General features: G+C 38.0%; 2 gene segments (V, D, J or C); both read left to right on the forward strand.

Moving 5' to 3' along the window:
- Positions 1 to 3884: 3884 nt before the first annotated feature.
- Positions 3885 to 4437, forward strand: LOC134317677 (Ig kappa chain V region 3381-like). The segment is given in 2 exon segments: positions 3885 to 3975; positions 4082 to 4437. Coding segments are annotated over 2 exon segments (408 nt in total).
- Positions 4438 to 6119: 1682 nt separating this feature from the next.
- LOC134317429 (Ig kappa chain V-III region MOPC 63-like) overlaps positions 6120 to 19449 on the forward strand; it is an 85376-nt gene continuing 72046 nt past the window's right edge. The window contains 2 exon segments of the V gene segment in view: positions 6120 to 6168; positions 6296 to 6607. Of these exon segments, the coding sequence occupies positions 6120 to 6168; positions 6296 to 6607 (361 nt within the window).

Below are 19449 nucleotides of genomic sequence, written 5' to 3' on the forward strand. Positions count from 1 at the left end.
CAACAATCCTATATCACCCCCTAACACCCTTCCATCTACCACTCTTAAACCTCACCTGGCCAGAACTAAACTACCATAAAGAAATGATTATGGACCCTAATACAAAGAGCCTGTCACCCCCAACCCCCTACACCCTGCTCCACCTGGCAGGTTTACACTATCTTAAACAAAACGTTACCAGATCGATCCTAGCACAAAGATCCAGTCACCTCCTCACACCCTTCCCCCTGCTTCTAGGGAACAAGGGGAACAAAGGGAACAAACGTGAACATGTTCATTTTCTGCTAATATTTACTGCTTCATGTCTTAGAAAATAAAATATCAAGTTTCAAAACGTTTGCACGTCAGATTTTATTTCTTTATCTCAGGTGATAATACAAGTGTAAATTTTTGTCATCCCAATAAAGCATCAGAGATACAGAGATGTTCTAGATAGATGTATAGATGGATGGATGGATGGATGGATTCAACTTTATTGTAATTGCTCAGTACAATATACATGCCTCTCAACAATAACTGATATAACCACATGGGTGAGGGATTAGTTTATCCAACCTTTATCAAGCTCCACAATACAGAGTTACTGCACAAATGATACTTAACACTTTACTGTGCAAAAAAGAAGCCTTATGTTAACCATGTCCAGAAGTGGCTTCAACTTCTCTGGGCTCGGAGGCAACTAGGATGGACCATCGCACAAAGGAAACATCTTTTAAGTGGTGAAAAAAGGCCAATAGTACAAAGTGGTAAATGCTTTACTGTCCCAATTTCATTTTGGAATGTGTTGCAGGCCTGAAATGCAGAAATGGATGTTTATTAATAAATAAAGTTGAGCAGATAAAACATGAAATATCTCAGCTTCATCCTGTCTGACATCAAATAAAAGTCAAAGTAAATATTTTTCTGATTTGGGATTGTATAGAATTCAGGACATGTGGACTCTTTGTGAATTCACTAAAATGATTCACTGAGTTTCTTATTTACACTCCATTTTAATGATTGGTTTTAAAATGCATTATCTTGCATGGTCAGGTGTTCACATACTTTTGGTAATATATTATGTTTTTAGTTTTTTTTTCATGTAAATCTTCCACGTGTTTTAGCTGACAGTTCTATCGACACAAGGTGGCAGTAGTACATCTACTTATGACATTCTGTGTTTTCATCATTCTAATAAAGCATTAAAATAAAACAATAAAGATCGAAGACTTTTGGTAAATGCATTTTTGAAAGCTGTTTAAAATTTTTTGACACCTCAGTCAGAAGTGTGGATTTATAAAAATGGAGGAGCATGAATTAGTTTGAAGTGGTAATCTGAAATAAACAGCTGTATATACTGTATAAAAAAGAAATAAAATAGTGTTGGTTTTACGTGCGTTTCCTCTAAGGCTTCGTATTTCCTCCCGAAGGTAAACCTAGTTAATAAGTAAATGAATGTGTGTATGTGTGTAAACCTTCAGTGCTTCATTTTTTAAGGTTTATTTCAGGGTGGCAGAATGTTGCAACAGAAACAGGTGCATCGTTAATTATTAAAAGTGCAACCAGCCCCTAATTATAATGAGTAGAAGCTAAAGTGAGAGAACATGGGGGGTGAAAGTGAGATTTGCATGAAGACGGCTGAGTGATCTGCTTTCTCCCAGAATAGAGCAGCACTTTCACCAGATGTTTAACTTCCTTCATCCAAACTCACTGAAGCACAACACACAGCACTGAATCTCCAGCTAAAGATCTTCTCTCCTAACACTCATCATGATGATGAACTAGAAGAAAAGACCAGACAATGTCCAAAATCAAGCTTTATTTCAGCACAGCAAAACTACAGGAAGAGCAACAGGACACTGAACAGAGGAAAGACAGAAATGCAGCATTGTGTAGAACTGAAACTCCATTGTAGAAGCATGTGGAAGTGTCTCCATGTTCAGTTCTATCTGGGAGCTGCTAGCCTTCACACTGGTTCTTTCTGAATATGTTGAGATGATCGACGCCATTGTGAGAGACCTGACAGCCAAACTCCTCCCCCTTTTCCCACTGTGCTTTGCTGAGGGTCAGGGTGCTGCCACGCCTCCAACTGCCCCCTTTCAGTTCTTCTGCTCCGGTCACCACCCCGTCCTGCAGCACTGTGCCGTCCACCGTCCAGCTCACCAGCGCCCCCTGTGGAGAGTAACCAGACAGCAGGCAGAGCAGCGAGGCCGATCCCTCAGACAGCTGCAGAGAGGAGGGAGGGAGCAGAGACACGGACGGCTTCACCGTGGGACCGGCTGTACAGGAGAAACAGAACAAAAAGTCCCATTTAGAAACGTTTCCACATCATTTCCTCCTTACTGCTTATTAAGCATCCAGACTGGAAACCTTCATCTGTGTTCAATCATCAATGCAGTGCTGCTGCACACTGTTCTCACATCACTGCAGTTCAGTAGAAACATCTGCAAGCTTCTGTTAGCACATATTCAATATCTACTCTTATTACTTTGGCATTGAACACCAGATGTACAGTCATGTGAAAAAGTTAGGACACCCCATGAGAATTTTTTTTTTAACATATTTAAACATATTGACATTTGAGCTTCATTTAAACAGTACTGAGAGATTGAGCTCATATCATTAAACAAAACTGAAAAAATACTTTTAAACACAAGCTGTCAATGTAATAAAAAAATGAATATTATTGTAAGGAAAAAGTAAGGACACCACTACATTTATTACTACTTAAAATGTCTAAAATGAGAATCAGGTCACCACATCAGCTGTAATGATTAGACCATTGTTAGAGGACACCGGAGTTTTATTTAAAGCTCAGACATTAGATCTCACCATGGTGATAACACTCACTTCAACAATCAAGAGCAAACCAATATAAAGAGCTCTCTGAGGCCTTCAGAAAGAAACTTGTAGATGCATATGAGTCTGTGAAGTGATTTAAAAAGATCTCAATACAATTAGAAAATAATTACAAGTGGTGAACATTTAACAACTTTGCAGCAGCAGGGTCTGTCAAGCTCTCCATTATATAATCCACAATGAATTTAGAGGGTGCTTGAGGAAAATGTAAGACCATCTGTCCAAAAACTGAAGCTGAAGCGTAGGTGGATCATGCAACATGACAACAACCCCAAACATTCCGGTAAATCCACCAAAGAATGGCTCAAAAGTAAGAAATGAAGAGTTCTGGAATGGCCAAGTTAAAGCCCGGATCTTAATCCTATTGAGATGCTGTGGGGTGATTTAAAATGGGCTGTGCATGCAAGAAACCCCTCAAACCTCACACAGCTGAATATATTCTGCATGGAGGAGCGGGGAAGACTTTCTCCCAGTCGATGTCAGAGACGGTAGATGGTTATAGGAAACATCTAACTGAGGTTATTTCAGACAAAGAGGGAAATACCAGCTATTAGGACATGAGGTGTCCTAACTTTTTCACATGACTGTAGCTGATTACAGAAATATTCACTGTTTAGCACAAACACACAGCAGCATTCGTCTGGATTTTACATCAGCACCAGTCACTCGTACCAGTTTACACCAAACTTCATCAACCAGAGACCAGCTTTATATTTACCATCAAAAACACCTGCACATTTATTCAGTCTTTAATACTCAGCCGTCAATAGACATAAACAATTACTAAATATTAGTTACTGTATATTTATTGTTATTAATAATTAAAAATGTTTTTCATTTAAAAGAAATAAAACTACTTACTGATGCTGAGTTTGGTTCCTCCACCAAAAGTGTAGCACAGTGATACATTCCAATGAAGCCGTCGTACAAAAACCTCTGTTCCACTCCAGTGATTCCACACACACACACACACACACACACACACACACACACACTCACACACACACACACACAGACACACTATAAGAGCTGTAGTTCTGATCAGACTGGGTTCAGGACTTTCAGAGTCACTGAGACGCAGCACAATGATGAAGGTTCTGATTCTACTGCTGAATACACTCGGCCTCCTCACTCAACGTGAGATTCACTGTTTATTTACTATCTTCATATCAGTCCTCCAACATCAGCGCTCACCATCACCGTCTCTTTATCACCTTCAACTTTTCTTTCTTCTTCTCTTTAGAGTCGTTTGGAGAAATCATCATGACTCAGACTCCAGGATCTCACTCGGTTTCTCCAGGACAAACTGTTACCATCAACTGCAGAGCCAGTCAGGGCATTAGCTATTGGCTTGCCTGGTACCAGCAGAAACCTGGAGAAGCTCCGAAACTCCTGATTTATAATGCAAATAATCTTCAGTCTGGGATTCCTGGACGTTTTAGTGGAAGTTACTCTGGTACAGAATATACTCTAAAAATCACTGGAGTCCAGGCTGAAGATGCAGGAGATTATTACTGTCAGCAGTATAGCAGCTATCCCATCACACAGTGTTATTTACTGGTACAAAAACCTCCCTCAGCTGTAGAGGAAGTTCTCTGAAACACACACTGATCTGAGAACATCTGCAGAGCTGCTAAAGCTGCACTCCACTGAACATCATCATCTACAAAGCACTACAGTACTGAGCATGTTCCTCTCTTTGTGGTGTTCTCCTCACTGTGGAACAAGGATTCTCATCAGCACATGGAACATCTCACTAGTAGAATGAAGGTTTGAGATGAAGCAGCAGTGCTAGAAGAGATGATATGAATGAAACCATCATGACATGTTCAGTACATTCAGATAGATGTGATTACAGTGAATGTAAAATACACTATAGGGCCAAAAAGTATGTGGACACCTAAGCATGTGCTTGTTGGACATCCCAGTCTAAATCCATGTTCCCCAAAAAAACACCCCCTACTTTGCAGTTCTAACAGCCTTCACTCTTCTGGAAAGTTTTTCACAAGACGTCAGGTTCTGATGCTGGACATGAAAACCTGCCTCACATTTGATGTTTCAATTCAGTCCAAAGGTGATCAATAGGGTTTAGATCAGGACACTAGAGTTCCTCGTCATATCACGTCTTTATGGACCTTGCTTTGTGCACAGGGACATAGTCATGCTCAAAAAGGAAGGGGCCTTCCCTAAACTGTTGCCATAAAGCTATAAGCATATCATTTATATAACTGGTTTTATACACTTGTTTGCAATGAGTGTGGCTGAAACACATGAACCTAATAATTAGGAGGGGTGTCCACATACTTTTGGTCATATAGTGTTCGGTCTGATCAATTCAAGTATCAGTTCATACAAACAATAAAATGTGCTGAGAACGATTCATCACTTAGATCAAATCTCCTGATTGGTCGTTTCATGATTGAATCGATTCCTTTCTACCCCATAAATCACTGAACACGTAACACTGTGCAGAATTACAGATGAGCTACAGTCAGTAACAGTATACCTACAATGTAAACATATGGTAGATTCACCTAATAGTGGATATGAGGAGGAGGAGGAGGAGGATCTTCATCTACACTCTCTGTACTCTGAAAATAAAAGCTGATCATCATTTGATGTGGTTTTAAACATAACCAGTTCTCACCAATATAAAATGAGAGCTGATGATCAGATGATCATGAGGATTCTACAGAATATTTAAGATGAAATACTGACTGGTTCCAGTTTCTGCTGTTGATGGTTAAAATGGTCTGTTTGTTCCACAGACCAGCATCTCAGTTCCAGCTCAGTTCAGCTAAACCTTGTAACTCTTTCTGATCATTTATTACAACTTTTATATCAAACTATCATCTGTCTTTATTTAGATCATATGGAGTATTTTGAATGATGTGGACACCCCTCCTAAATACTGAGTACATGAGTGCAGGCCACAATTACTATAGTAAATAAAGGGAGAATAAGAGACAGTACAGGAGATACTTCCATATGTAGCAGCTGATTGTTCTTTCACCATAAGGTGGCAGTATTGCATCTCTGAGTGACACATTCACACTGTTCCACTCCAGTGATTCCACACACACACACACACACACACACACACACACACACACACACACACACACACACACACACACACACACACACACACACACACACACACACACACACACACACACACACACACTACATGCTTCAGTGCTCTGTCAGTGTTTAAAGCTCTGTGAGTTTAACACTTCATGACTGAGAGCTGCTGACCAGCATCTTCACCCACATCAACCATGACCTTCATCTCCATCTTCATCTGCACACTGGCTCTCTGCACTCAAGGTAACACGATGCTTTATGTTCTACTGGTGAGGAGGCTCTGCCATGTGGAGAAGATCCACTAGATGAACTTCAAACTCCACTTGGTTCTTCATGTAGTGAACATCTTTATTCTTCTTATTGTTTTCAGGATCCAGAGGTCAGGTGACTGTGACTCAGAGTCCTGCAGTAAAACATGTTGATCCAGGAGCTTCAGTCACCATTAACTGTAAAACCAGTTCTGATGTTTATCGAGATAGTGATGGAGATGATTGTTTACACTGGTATCAGCAGAAACCTGGAGAAGCTCCTAAACTCCTGATCTACTGGGCTAACAGCAGAGAATCAGGTATTCCAGATCGTTTCAGTGGCAGTGGATCTGGATCTGACTTCACTCTGACCATCAGTAGAACTGAGACTGGAGATGCAGGAGATTATTACTGTCAGAGTTACCATGAGATCAGTGGTAGTGGTGTCTTCACACAGTGTTATATGGTGGTACAAAAACCTGGGTGAGTGGAAGTGTACAGTAACTGCACTGCTGCAGCTGGGACCGACTGCAGGTGCTGAGGGGGAGGATGTGATACAGTACAATCATTCACTCTGTACAGGAAACACCTCACTAACTCACTACTTCTCCTAAATACAAGCTTTATTATTATTAATATAATAACAACCACTTAATCCTGATCAGGGTCACAGTGGTGTAAAGCTGGTGTAGATCACAGACACATTTACTTACTAATTTAGTCCCAGGAGGATGCATTTAGAGCAGCCAATCCACCTTTTGCATTGCAGAAGGTCGGGTTTATTAGGGTTTATTTAGTTCATGTTCATTAAAGATGTTCCAACACTGAGAGGACTTGAGTTTAGAAGAACTCTTAAAAGAGAATTGAACTGACAGCAAGTTCCAAGATGAAGCAATAAACCAGAAGTTGGTTCAGTTTAATCATACTGCATACTATAGTACACACTACTATAGGATTAGTATGCAGTATATACTGGGGCAGTAGGACATTTTGAACAGAGCTGCTGGCTTTGGTTGTGATTGGGGGCGGGTCTGGAGGTGGTAACTCCTGCATTGATTGGTGCACACCTTCATACCCAACCAATAGGATTGAACTTCACCTTATTACAGCTAACAATCAGCAGCTGGAGCTCATCTAGTAGAAACTACTTTATCTCCATGTGCTGTTTGCTTCAGTTGGTTTGTGACTTGCTGCTGAATTGAGGAGCTACAAGTTACAACCACATTAAAAAAGAAACAAAATAAAAAAGAGAAAAAAAATATAATTTATTTAGTTTTGAACGTGTGATTTTGTTGTTTTTCTCTCTCAGAAGCTGGTTTATGATGTTAGTTTTGGTCTCTACAGAGTTAGTAGTTTGGAGGTTTTGCTCAGATGTGAATAACATGAATCTTTATAGATTTAGTGCTGATTATTCTGAGCCTAAAATCTCATGAGAGTAAATAAGGAGGTTCAGTTTATTCTCCACCATTTGCTTCATTATTGTGTGTACTGGTTTTACTGGTTGTGTTGGAGCTGAGGTACAACTGCTAAAAACTCAATCTTACATTATCAGCTCTATTCTCTCATATTTGTGAAGTGTTGCATAATCACACATTCTTCTTCTTTCATTTAGAATAAGTGCTCCGAAGGCCATCGTGAAGCCTGTGTTTAATTTTAAAACAATGGAGGGTAGAGTAACACATTTTGACATTTATTTCTGTACGATTGAGACTTTTATTTTAAGAGATTTAACAGAATTTTTAAGTGACTATTACAAGAGCTTTTCCCAAAATGAACACCGTTTAACAGGTTGTGAAGATAATCTGATTATATAATATAACACAAAATAATGAATTTAGTTTTACACATTTAGTAGAAGCTCACAAAGATCAAGGCACGTTTATTTGTATAGCACCTTTCATACACAGTGGCAAGTACTTTACATGAGGAAAAAATTAAACGCATTAAAATATTCCTAAGATCTTAAACCTAAAAAAGGCAACAATTAGTTACAATTAAAATAACATGACGTTAAATCAAGAGAGATAAAGTGCTCTCAAAAAATTAAGTGGGGGGTAAAGGGGAGGAGAGGAAGGGGAGAGGGGGTAGATTATAAAGTCATAAACCTGTTAATGCATAATCTACTGTACTATTATCAAGAGGTGAGCAGAACATGTACCTTCCTAATGAGTCCCCTCGTGTTCTACCATTGACGATGTACAGACCTAAAGTTCGACAGAGCTGCAGGAGGTCTTTGCCGTTTTTGTTAATAACTCGTGATTGCTTCTGTGGTTTAGGGTGGAATTAGTATTAAGAATTTAGTTGTTATCGATGAATCTGTTTCCCTGATCATTTATAATATCAGGTTGGGTTCCTGTTCTGGCGTTCAGGTCTCCACAGACGAGCACGTTTCCCTGGGCTTGGAAATGGCAGGTCTCTCTCTCCAGCTCTGAGAACATATCTTCAGAGTAGTATGGAGACTCTGACGGAGGAATATAAATGGCACAGAGAAACAGATCCTTCTGTGATGATAGTATAGTTTTGTTTATTTTCAGCCAAATGTGGTATTTTCCAATTTTCATAATGTTTATTACCGTGTGTAGGTGTGATTTGTACCAGATTATAAGACCTCCTGAATCTCCGCCTTGGCACACTGTGCTAAGTTTTTGGGAGGGTAATATGATTTCTCTGTAGTCACGGGAACAGTGAGTGACCGTGTCGGCCTTGCACCATGTTTCCTGTAGGATGATGATGTCAAGGTTTTTAATGTGTGTGTGAAAATCAGTGTGTACGCTTTTTAGTCTGAAGGCTGAGGAGCTCATGTTAAAATGAGATACACTTTATAATATATATACAGTGTATCACAAAAGTGAGTACACCCCTCACATTTCTGCAGATATTTAAGTATATCTTTTCATGGGACAACACTGACAAAATGACACTTTGACACAATGAAAAGTAGTCTGTGTGCAGCTTATATAACAGTGTAAATTTATTCTTCCCTCAAAATAACTCAATATACAGCCATTAATGTCTAAACCACCGGCAACAAAAGTGAGTACACCCCTAAGAGACTACACCCCTAAATGTCCAAATTGAGCACTGCTTGTCATTTTCCCTCCAAAATGTCATGTGATTTGTTAGTGTTACTAGGTCTCAGGTGTGCATAGGGAGCAGGTGTGTTCAATTTAGTAGTACAGCTCTCACACTCTCTCATACTGGTCACTGAAAGTTCCAACATGGCACCTCATGGCAAAGAACTCTCTGAGGATCTTAAAAGACGAATTGTTGCGCTACATGAAGATGGCCAAGGCTACAAGAAGATTGCCAACACCCTGAAACTGAGCTGCAGCACAGCGGCCAAAATCATCCAGCGTTTTAAAAGAGCAGGGTCCACTCAGAACAGACCTCGCGTTAGTCGTCCAAAGAAGCTGAGTGCACGTGCTCAGCGTCACATCCAACTGCTGTCTTTGAAAGATAGGCGCAGGAGTGCTGTCAGCATTGCTGCAGAGATTGAAAAGGTGGGGGGTCAGCCTGTCAGTGCTCAGACCATACGCCGCACACTACATCAAATTAGTCTGCATGGCTTTCACCCCAGAAGGAAGCCTCTTCTGAAGTCTCTACACAAGAAAGCCCGCAAACAGTTTGCTGAAGACATGTCAACAAAGGACATGGATTACTGGAACCATGTCCTATGGTCTGATGAGACCAAGATTAATTTATTTGGTTCAGATGGTCTCAAGCATGTGTGGCGGCAATCAGGTGAGGAGTACAAAGATAAGTGTGTCATGCCTACAGTCAAGCATGGTGGTGGGAATGCCATGGTCTGGGGCTGCATGAGTGCAGCAGGTGTTGGGGTGTTACATTTCATTGAGGGACACATGAACTCCAATATGTACTGTGAAATACTGAAGCAGAGCATGATCCCCTCCCTCCGGAAACTGGGTCGCAGGGCAGTGTTCCAGCATGATAATGACCCCAAACACACCTCTAAGACGACCACTGCTTTATTGAAGAGGCTGAGGGTAAAGGTGATGGACTGGCCAAGCATGTCTCCAGACCTAAACCCAATAGAACATCTTTGGGGCATCCTCAAGCGGAAGGTGGAGGAGCGCAAAGTCTCGAATATCCGCCAGCTCCGTGATGTCGTCATGGAGGAGTGGAAAAGCATTCCAGTGGCAACCTGTGAAGCTCTGGTAAACTCCATGCCCAGGAGAGTTAAGGCAGTTCTGGGAAATAATGGTGGCCACACAAAATATTGACACTTCAGGAACTTTCACTAAGGGGTGTACTCACTTTTGTTGCCGGTGGTTTAGACATTAATGGCTGTATATTGAGTTATTTTGAGGGAAGAATAAATGTACACTGTTATATAAGCTGCACACAGACTACTTTTCATTGTGTCAAAGTGTAATTTTGTCAGTGTTGTCCCATGAAAAGATATAATGAAATATTTGCAGAAATGTGAGGGGTGTACTCACTTTTGTGATACACTGTATATATTTATATATATATATATATATATATATATATATATATATACATACATATATATATATATATATATATATATATATAATTATTCGACAAATGCAACTATATTTACATAAATACATTAAGAAGTCCATTAAGAACTACATTATTAAAGATTTTACATTTTAAATGTTTGTACACCAAGATTACCGTCCAAAACTACCGTCCTTTAACGGCATCGTCACCAGGAACTACGCTTCTAACCACACATCTACAGGTGTAGTTGGAACTACACAACTTTACCACAGTAGTTACGATTGTTCGTTGGAACTATGCTTTTGAGAAACACCTGTGTCGCCTTACGATGTTTTGAACTATGCAACTTACCAACGTAGTTACCACTGTAGTTTGAACTATGGTTTCGGGAAACACTTGCATCACAGCTGCATTGTTCCAACTATGTAAGTTGCTACCATAGTTAGCAACGATGCTTTTGGGGAAACGCACCCCTGTACAGGATGTGAATGAGAAAATAAAACTGTGCAGGATTCAGACATCATGACGAGTGAGAAACTGTAGAAAAGGTTTTAATCACAAGAAGAAAGTGTTTATGATGCTGAATAGATTGTTATTATGATCAGACTCTGGAGACACAGCGCTCGTCCTGTACATTCAACATCTAATTCACTCAGATCAGTCACAGATTCATCTGATATTATTAAACCACATTCTGATTTTAATCATGTGTACAGTTATATACATGAAATCATTATTTATTATTGATTTGTATTGAATCCTGGTGTATATTAATGTGTATAAAACAATAAAACTTTATTATATCAGCATGTGTTGTTTGTATGTTGTATAAAGTGTGAAGCACAAATGTATGGACACGTTTTGTGTTGGAAATGTTCCTGATGAGCTGAATTCTAGAGAACAATAATCCATTAAACATGAGTAAGAGAGGCGACCAAGAGACCAGAAGGAGGAACAAGACAGTAAAGAACTGTAGCACAAGATTATTATTATTATTATTATTATTATTATATCCAGCTGTAACAAAGTGTTTATATTTAATATAACAGATTATTATTATTATTATTATTATTATTATTATTATTATATCCAGCTGTAACAAAGTGTTTATATTTAATATAACAGATTATTATTATTATTATTATTATTATTATATCCAGCTGTAACAAAGTGTTTATATTTAATATAACAGATTATTATTATTATTATTACTATTATTATTATTATTATTATTATTATTATATCCAGCTATAACAAAGTGTTTATATTTAATATAACAGATTATTAGAGCTTTACAAACACAAACACGTAGCTACAAACCTACAAGATCAACATTTCATTACACTGAACATTTTTATTAATAGCTGATATTGACTCATTAAATACATTTTAGATTTAAATCTCTGTAATGTGTTTATATATTTATTCTAATCATACTGTAAGTGTTTTAATACTTTAAATGTTCTAATATTGTGTTTGTTTTATCACTGATGGATTTAATAGTTTATACTTTAACTTACTGTTCCATATTTCACATTTTTAATGATTGTTTTAATGGTAGAAAAAGAAAAGATGAAATGAAACTGAATGTTTTTACCTGGTTGGTTCATGTTGCTGCTCACAGCTTCAGGTGAACTGGTTCAGTTAAAAAGAGTAAATCAAATCTTACCTGTTAGTTGCTTCTCAGATCTGCTAAAAGAGCCAAAAATAACATTTAATTCATTAAATAACACAATTCACTTTGTGATTTACTGTGTATTTCCTTTATATAGTCTAATTATAGTGAACAAGTTACCGAAATGTGAGCTAATGCTAATGGTTCTTACATGGGAGTCGATTGTCTGATCTCAAACACTGGAAACATCAAGAATCGATTCCTAAAAGAGTCGATTCTAATGAGTTGACTAATTTTTCACGCGTTGGAAAGCAAGGGAGTCGATTCCAGACGGAAATTGATTCATTTTACACATGATATAAAGTGAGTTGAAGTTGTTAGTGAGTAATATCGGTGTTTCCTGGTGTGATTACTGAGGATGAAGCAGTAAAGTCAGTAAAAAATCAAACTGATGGTAAAAAAATCATCTGACAGGAATTAATTTTATCTAAATTTTTATCATAAATCATGATAAATCCTCACAAATACTAGAGCTTATACACTTTTATATATAAACAGAGTAAAAATAAATACCTCACCTTCCATTCCTTCTACATCCTGAAGTACAAATGTAAATAAACTGAGGTAATAAGTTTATAATTTGTTAAGTTTTCAGTTTCCTCGCGATCCATGTTTATATTCAAGATATTAGTATCGTCCATACATGTGGATAATAAAATTCACTCAAGAAGCTTGAAGTCGTATTTATTGTTTTTATATATTCCATAAAACTGAGGCGCATCTACATCCGTGGCGGCATAAAACTTTTCCCGCTATACAACTCAGCTCAACACAGTCACATGTAATAATAATTCCAGCTAATACAGAGCAAAGTAAAAGTCCCACAGAGATATGTCACTTTACTAAGGACAAAAATAATAAGAGGAATTATAATACAAACAGTATGATAGATGAGAACATATAACTCAACATAATTAATGAACAAAATTATTACATTTGATTTAATTATACATTATCTTTTTAATCCTCTGGTAAAGCAGAGTAGTTTATCACAAATTAGTTATTTTAAGTGATAAGATTTAATAACAAATTAGTTATTTTAAGTGATAAGATTTAATAACACTGCAGCCGTTGATCTCTCACATCGAAAAGCTTTGGAGTCGAATTGATCCCAAAATGAATCGATTCGCGAATCAAACACCTGAAAAAGACAAGGAGTCGATTCCTTAATTAGTCGATTCACCTATATTACACTTAAAAAGATCGGGAGTCGATTCCAGAGAGTCGTTTTAAAGCTTCTAGTGCTGAACTGTACAGCTGTTCGTCCCAACAAGTCAGAATAATGTGTGAATATTTTACATTAAATTCTGATAATAAATCCTAATAAATGAAGATACAGAGACATGAGTATCCAAGTTTTAATCATGTCAGACTTGATGTCTGTAACCAGATTAAAAATTTATTTTTATTTAGTTTTCTTGTTAAAATTCTACCAAAGTAAAACAATAAAAATGATAAATGTTATAATTGTGAACAACCCTGAATAACGTTATGAGTAACTTTGTGGAGAACGACAGAATTAATTTTGTCTGATATTAAAATTGTTATTCACGTAACCTGTGAGTGTTTAAGGCTAGCAGTGAATGCAAGCTGATGATATTGTGTTAGCTAGCTTACTAGCTAGTTAGCCAGCCAAGCTAATACTCAAGAAATGTTTGTTTTCCAATCCGCTTGTTAAGTGTGATGTCACGCGCGACGTTAGGACCATTTCCGGGGCCAAACGCAACTTTAATCCCAAACGCAAACAACTATGGCTGAACCTGTGAACCTTTTTACCATTACTTCTTTCTTTAGTGAGGCACCATTGAGGGTTAAAAAAGGTCTAAACTCTTTTAACTCAAATAGAGTGATAAGTGTAACTGTTATTCCAGGTGGTATATCCAAGGGTAGAGTCCAGGCATCCATGAAAAACCTGATTTACGAGGTTGAGGTGAGTTAGAAGGTAGGAGGGTTAGCCAGGTTCACTAATTAGCATTTAAAGATGATATGTCATGTTCTGACTGAGGTATTTGTATAATAAATGCACAGGACTGCTATAACTTTGGACGTAAATGATGAAAACCTGAATATAAAGGCTTTTGTGGGATTAGTGAAGTTATGTTAGCTGGCTAGCGAATAGCTAATGATCTGCCACTTCGTAGCTAGGAAGTGCTAGCGCTACGGAAATATTTTTAGGCTGCTATTTTAAATACAGCACTGATAAGGTCTTGAAGATGTGTTAGGGACAGCGAGGATTAAATCTTGTTCAATATAGGTGCACGTTGAGGGTCAGTCAGTGAGGTACAGCACCTGCGGGTGCCCAATTGGCACAGACAAGTGCCCTCATATGGCAGCCTTGTTGATTTGGGTTGAGAAAAACGTGTCCCGCACTGACGTGGAATGCTCGTGGAAGAGGGCGAAGACATCAAAAACGGACGAAATTGCAGCTAAGCGGGTGTCTGAGATGACACCATCCACAACACGAGGTTAGTAATTAATTTGCAAGTGATGCTGATGTTGCGTGGTTTATTTGCTTAACACCAGGTGGATTAAAGTGTTTTCCCTAACCCGGTCCTAGAGGACCCCTTGCCCCTCACATTTTAGTTTTTACCTTGCTCCCAACACGCCTGATCCAGCTAATCAGCTGATTAACAAATCCCTTTCGGAGACGAAGCTGGTGTGGTAGAGCAAGAAACTACTAAAATGTGCAGGGGTCCTCCAAGACCACTGGGTTAAAGCCATTATAGTATTTATTAAACAATGCTAACACAGTCACATTGTTCTGTGGTACTACTGAACAATCATGAATTTAAGCTTTATCTTCATAGTGAAATTTTAGTTGGCCAGACAGAGATCTTTTCTGAATCCTTAAAATATTGTTAATCTGATATACTGCATGAAGAGTGTGGTGTACACTGTGAGTTTAAAAGACGGTTGGTAGTATTACTTATTTTATTTCAGCTGGAATCAAAAGACCTGTCACACAGGAGGACAAAGAATGGGCACTGGCATCTTTGTCACAACTTGGGCGTTTCACTGGAATAGGGTGGATTTTGAGTCCTGAACCGCCTCAGGTACGACTTCTGTCTCTTGCAGTTTGATTTGCCCACCATGTTTCCAGAAACATCACATATGCTATGTTAAGTCATTATCGATTCGGTCATTATGCAATTTAGTACAATGCCAAAAAGAAATCATTTCAACTAGAGATGTAGTTGTACTGTAAACAGTTGTACCGTGTAGTAAAAATGAACATGGCACAGTTTATACCCATGACAGATTTAAACTTAAACCTTTTTTACTTGAAAGGAAATGAGCATTTGTTATATAAGACATTTGATGGGTTAGTGACCAGCCCAGGTTCTGCCCAAGCTGAGGACAAGGCTCTTTATGTGCGGTCATCGCTTGCTGTCACAGATGATGAGAAGCAGCAGATCGAGGCAGCAACAGTTGGGCAAGCAAAGAACCCTTTATGGTAAGAAAGTGCATTAATAAAAACTGCTGTGGCCCTGGGAACTCAATGCACTGCAACATACAATGTATGCAGATAGACAAAACACAAATTAAGAATATATTAATTTGACAACCTATGCACTTCATTTAGAAAACATGCTGCAAATTCATATGTTGTGATGTGTTGTCTGAATTTGCTGCAGATTTTCTAAATGCTTTGTATGGGCTGTCGGGTAGATGTTTTCTTGATTTGCTTGCATTTTTTGTCTAAAGTATTTGCATGTTTTTCTTAAGTCATAATGCATTGAGCTCTTAGCATCATTGTACAAAATAAGATACAAGCTGAAATAATACAAAACTAGTAATTGCAACTTTTTTTTAAATAACAAGTCGGCATTTCGCAAGAAACGGCAATCAACTTTGGTGTGGTCTTGGCAGCAGTCAAGCGGAAGTCTTACCCCCTTCCTTATTCAAAACCCTGCTTGGCCATTGCAATGTCAAAGGCGGATCTAAAGTAAGAAGTGGATAAGTGATTTAACTTATCAGTGTATCTAAGATTAAGTGAAATTTTTTGTGTGTTTATTAAAGGCATGTGCTTGGGGAATCCTCAATGAGCCGAATGCAAAGCAGCAGTACACAGAGCGCACTGGTGTCGATATTCAGGAGAAGGGACTGTTCCTGTCTGATAGCGGCCTGCTTGGTGGATCTCCAGATGGGACAGTATCTGGTGATTGCATTATTGAGGTGAAATGTCCATGGTCAGCCAGAACCAAGAGTATTCTGCAGGCAGCAGAGAGTCAGGACTTTTTTCTGGAGTTGGAGGAGGTGACTGGTTCCCTAACACTAAAACCAACTCACCACTATTGGCATCAGATCCAGGGCAACCTACACCTGACTAGAGCTAACTGTTGTCATCTGCTTGTATGGACTCCTTTTGACTTTGTGATTCTGCCAGTGCTCATAGACCCAACATGGGTGGTTAACATTGACATCCTGGAAACATTTTATAAAGACTGTTTCCTACCACACATTCTGTCACAGACTTAATTAATTTGCATTTGTAATTTATTGGATGAATTGATTAATTTATAATTAATAATTAATTATATATTATATAATTTATATATGTTTTATATATATTATTATAATTATAATACTTAATAAATATAATTTAGCACTTTAAATAAATAATACTTAATAAATAGAGAGGAGAAACATTTTTATCTGGTTTTACTTTTTTTAATACAAACTGGCCTGAATTATTCAAAACTAACATTGAAAAGACCAGAAAGACACAATTCGTTAATTTATTGAATTTCACAGAGAATGGGTGTTTGCACATTTGTAAGACACACACATACTTTCAGTATCTTGTTGATGTTTTTTCTAAACTGATATGGGATATGGTCCAAAATGCTAAACGACTTCAGCCTCTGAATGGACCGATCCACATGTATCCTTGCACTGGAGATGAGTCTGTTATTGTTGACTGGGATGTTAAGAATAACTCCCTCTGGTGAAATATCCTGAATTGTGAAGCCCTTGTCTGCCATAACCAAATCACCTGGTTGTAGATGTTGGAGAAGTCCACAGTCCGCTGTTATTGCTTTGTCTGAGGCACTCCCACCGTACAGGTCACTGGCATAGATAATCACTCCATTAGGAGACACACCAATTAGAGCCTTCAGCGTGGTCCTTCCTTTATAATGGCTGTACAAATGACTTTGTGTGTCCGGCCTCTCTGTGTTCGAGTCAGCAACCTCTGTGCAGTCAAGCACTATCCTACAGTTTGGAAAAGGTCAGAAACACACAGTGATGTCTGATTCTTGGCTGTGGAGGGGATGTTGTTTTCAAGTAGACCGACATACAAAATGTCCTACAGTGCACTAAGGATAGTGCTAAAGATGTTAGTTACTGTGGCTGTGCTACAATTAAACCTTGTTGCAAGGTCTACATGGCCACAATTCAATTTAAGCTTCATTAAGGTAAGGAGTAATTGATCAGTTAGGGGCATAATATGGACAGTCCAATCAGAATTATATTGTAGCTCAAATCTAGAAAGGAGCGCTTCCAAAAAAAAAGGACAGTGGCAGCATCGGGCAATCCAGTGTAATATTGGACCTTGTCAGGATGTGAGGAAATCTGACTGAAAGAAAATGTTTGCTTCTGTTTCTCCAATTATTTTTTCAATTTCTCATTCTCTTCTCTCAGCATGTCATTCTCAACCTCAAGCATCACAAGACTCTATGAAGTACTAGGGGCCTGTACAGTTGCAATGTTAGCTGTGGATACTATATCTGTTCTTCCTTCATTCTCAGCACTGGTAGGGACCACTTGTTTCTTCCACTTAGGGGGAATGTTGGGGTGATTGGGAAATTGGAAAATTAGTTCCTTGTTCCATGCAAATCGCGATGGCCCAGCAGCTTTGCCAAAGGGGAAATGCCAACTGCAAACCCTGGAGTTGCAGTTTGGGGTGAAGTGTTCACGCCTGTAAAAAAAATAAAATTAACCATTACATTAACCATTTTATATATATATATATATATATATATATATATATATATATATATATATATAGATATATAGATAGATAGATAGATAGATAGATAGATAGATAGATAGAATTAGAAACACGATAAAATAGAAGTAAAAATAACACAAGATGTGCAGTACATTAGTGCACTTCAGGTAATCAGAATATCATAAATGTTCATATAATCATTTTATTTTAAGAGGCAAGTGGTTATGTTTTTTATTCATTACAAGAAAACTGACATTTCTAACTGTTTGGTTTTACTTTTAATGAGTATAGCTTATGCTTTTAAGAGTATAGCTTATGGAAATCAGAAATCCACAATCTCACATTTTATGAAATTAACCAAAAAAGCTTAAAACACTTGTAATTACGGTTAAAACACTAACGTAGTCACTGGCCCTTTGCATGAGAGGCACAGAGGCTGGGTGGGTGCTAACGTTAGCTAGCTACACTAGCTAACATTCGCGCCTAAGTTGTCTAACGCTATATTTGCTTTAACTGAGCAGTAAAGTAAACAAAAGAAACACTGAAATGTGTTATATAGCAAGAAGCACCCTATAAAATATAAATATGTCGAGGGTATCTGCAAAGGGGCAGTTGGGTGCTGTGGGGGCCAACGTTAGCAAGGTAAGCTAGCTAGTGCTAGGTAGTTAGAAACCATGGACGAAAGGTTTATTATTTATTTATTTACAAGAAATGTAACTTATCATTTGCAGCCATATTTTTTCTCTTTCTCATCGCAAGGAAAGTGGTAGAAAGACAGTTGAGTCTTTTTCGACTCGGACCTGTTGAAGCAACACGGGACACAGCACTGTGGCATATTGAAAATACGAGGGACTCAGCCAACCTGGACCCGGATGTGACGTTTCATAAGGTCAATACATCACATCTTAACAAGCTCATATGCTAGGATTAAACTTAAAAAGGTTTTAATTTAAAAAGGTTTAAATTGTGTCTAAAATCAAAGGAAAAATAAATAAAAATCTTTAATAGTTAAAATCATAACAGTAACGTACGGTCTCGAGTGGCTTATTGCTTTTATAAAACGGCGGTCAACATAAAATACAATAAATACAACAATGTTTAATCATAAATGTATTTATTGTGTATAAACTTACAATAAAGCATTCTTCCGCAATGCAAGG

Source organism: Trichomycterus rosablanca, chromosome 1 (genome assembly GCF_030014385.1).
Source record: "Trichomycterus rosablanca isolate fTriRos1 chromosome 1, fTriRos1.hap1, whole genome shotgun sequence".
NCBI classification, from domain to species: domain Eukaryota; kingdom Metazoa; phylum Chordata; class Actinopteri; order Siluriformes; family Trichomycteridae; genus Trichomycterus; species Trichomycterus rosablanca.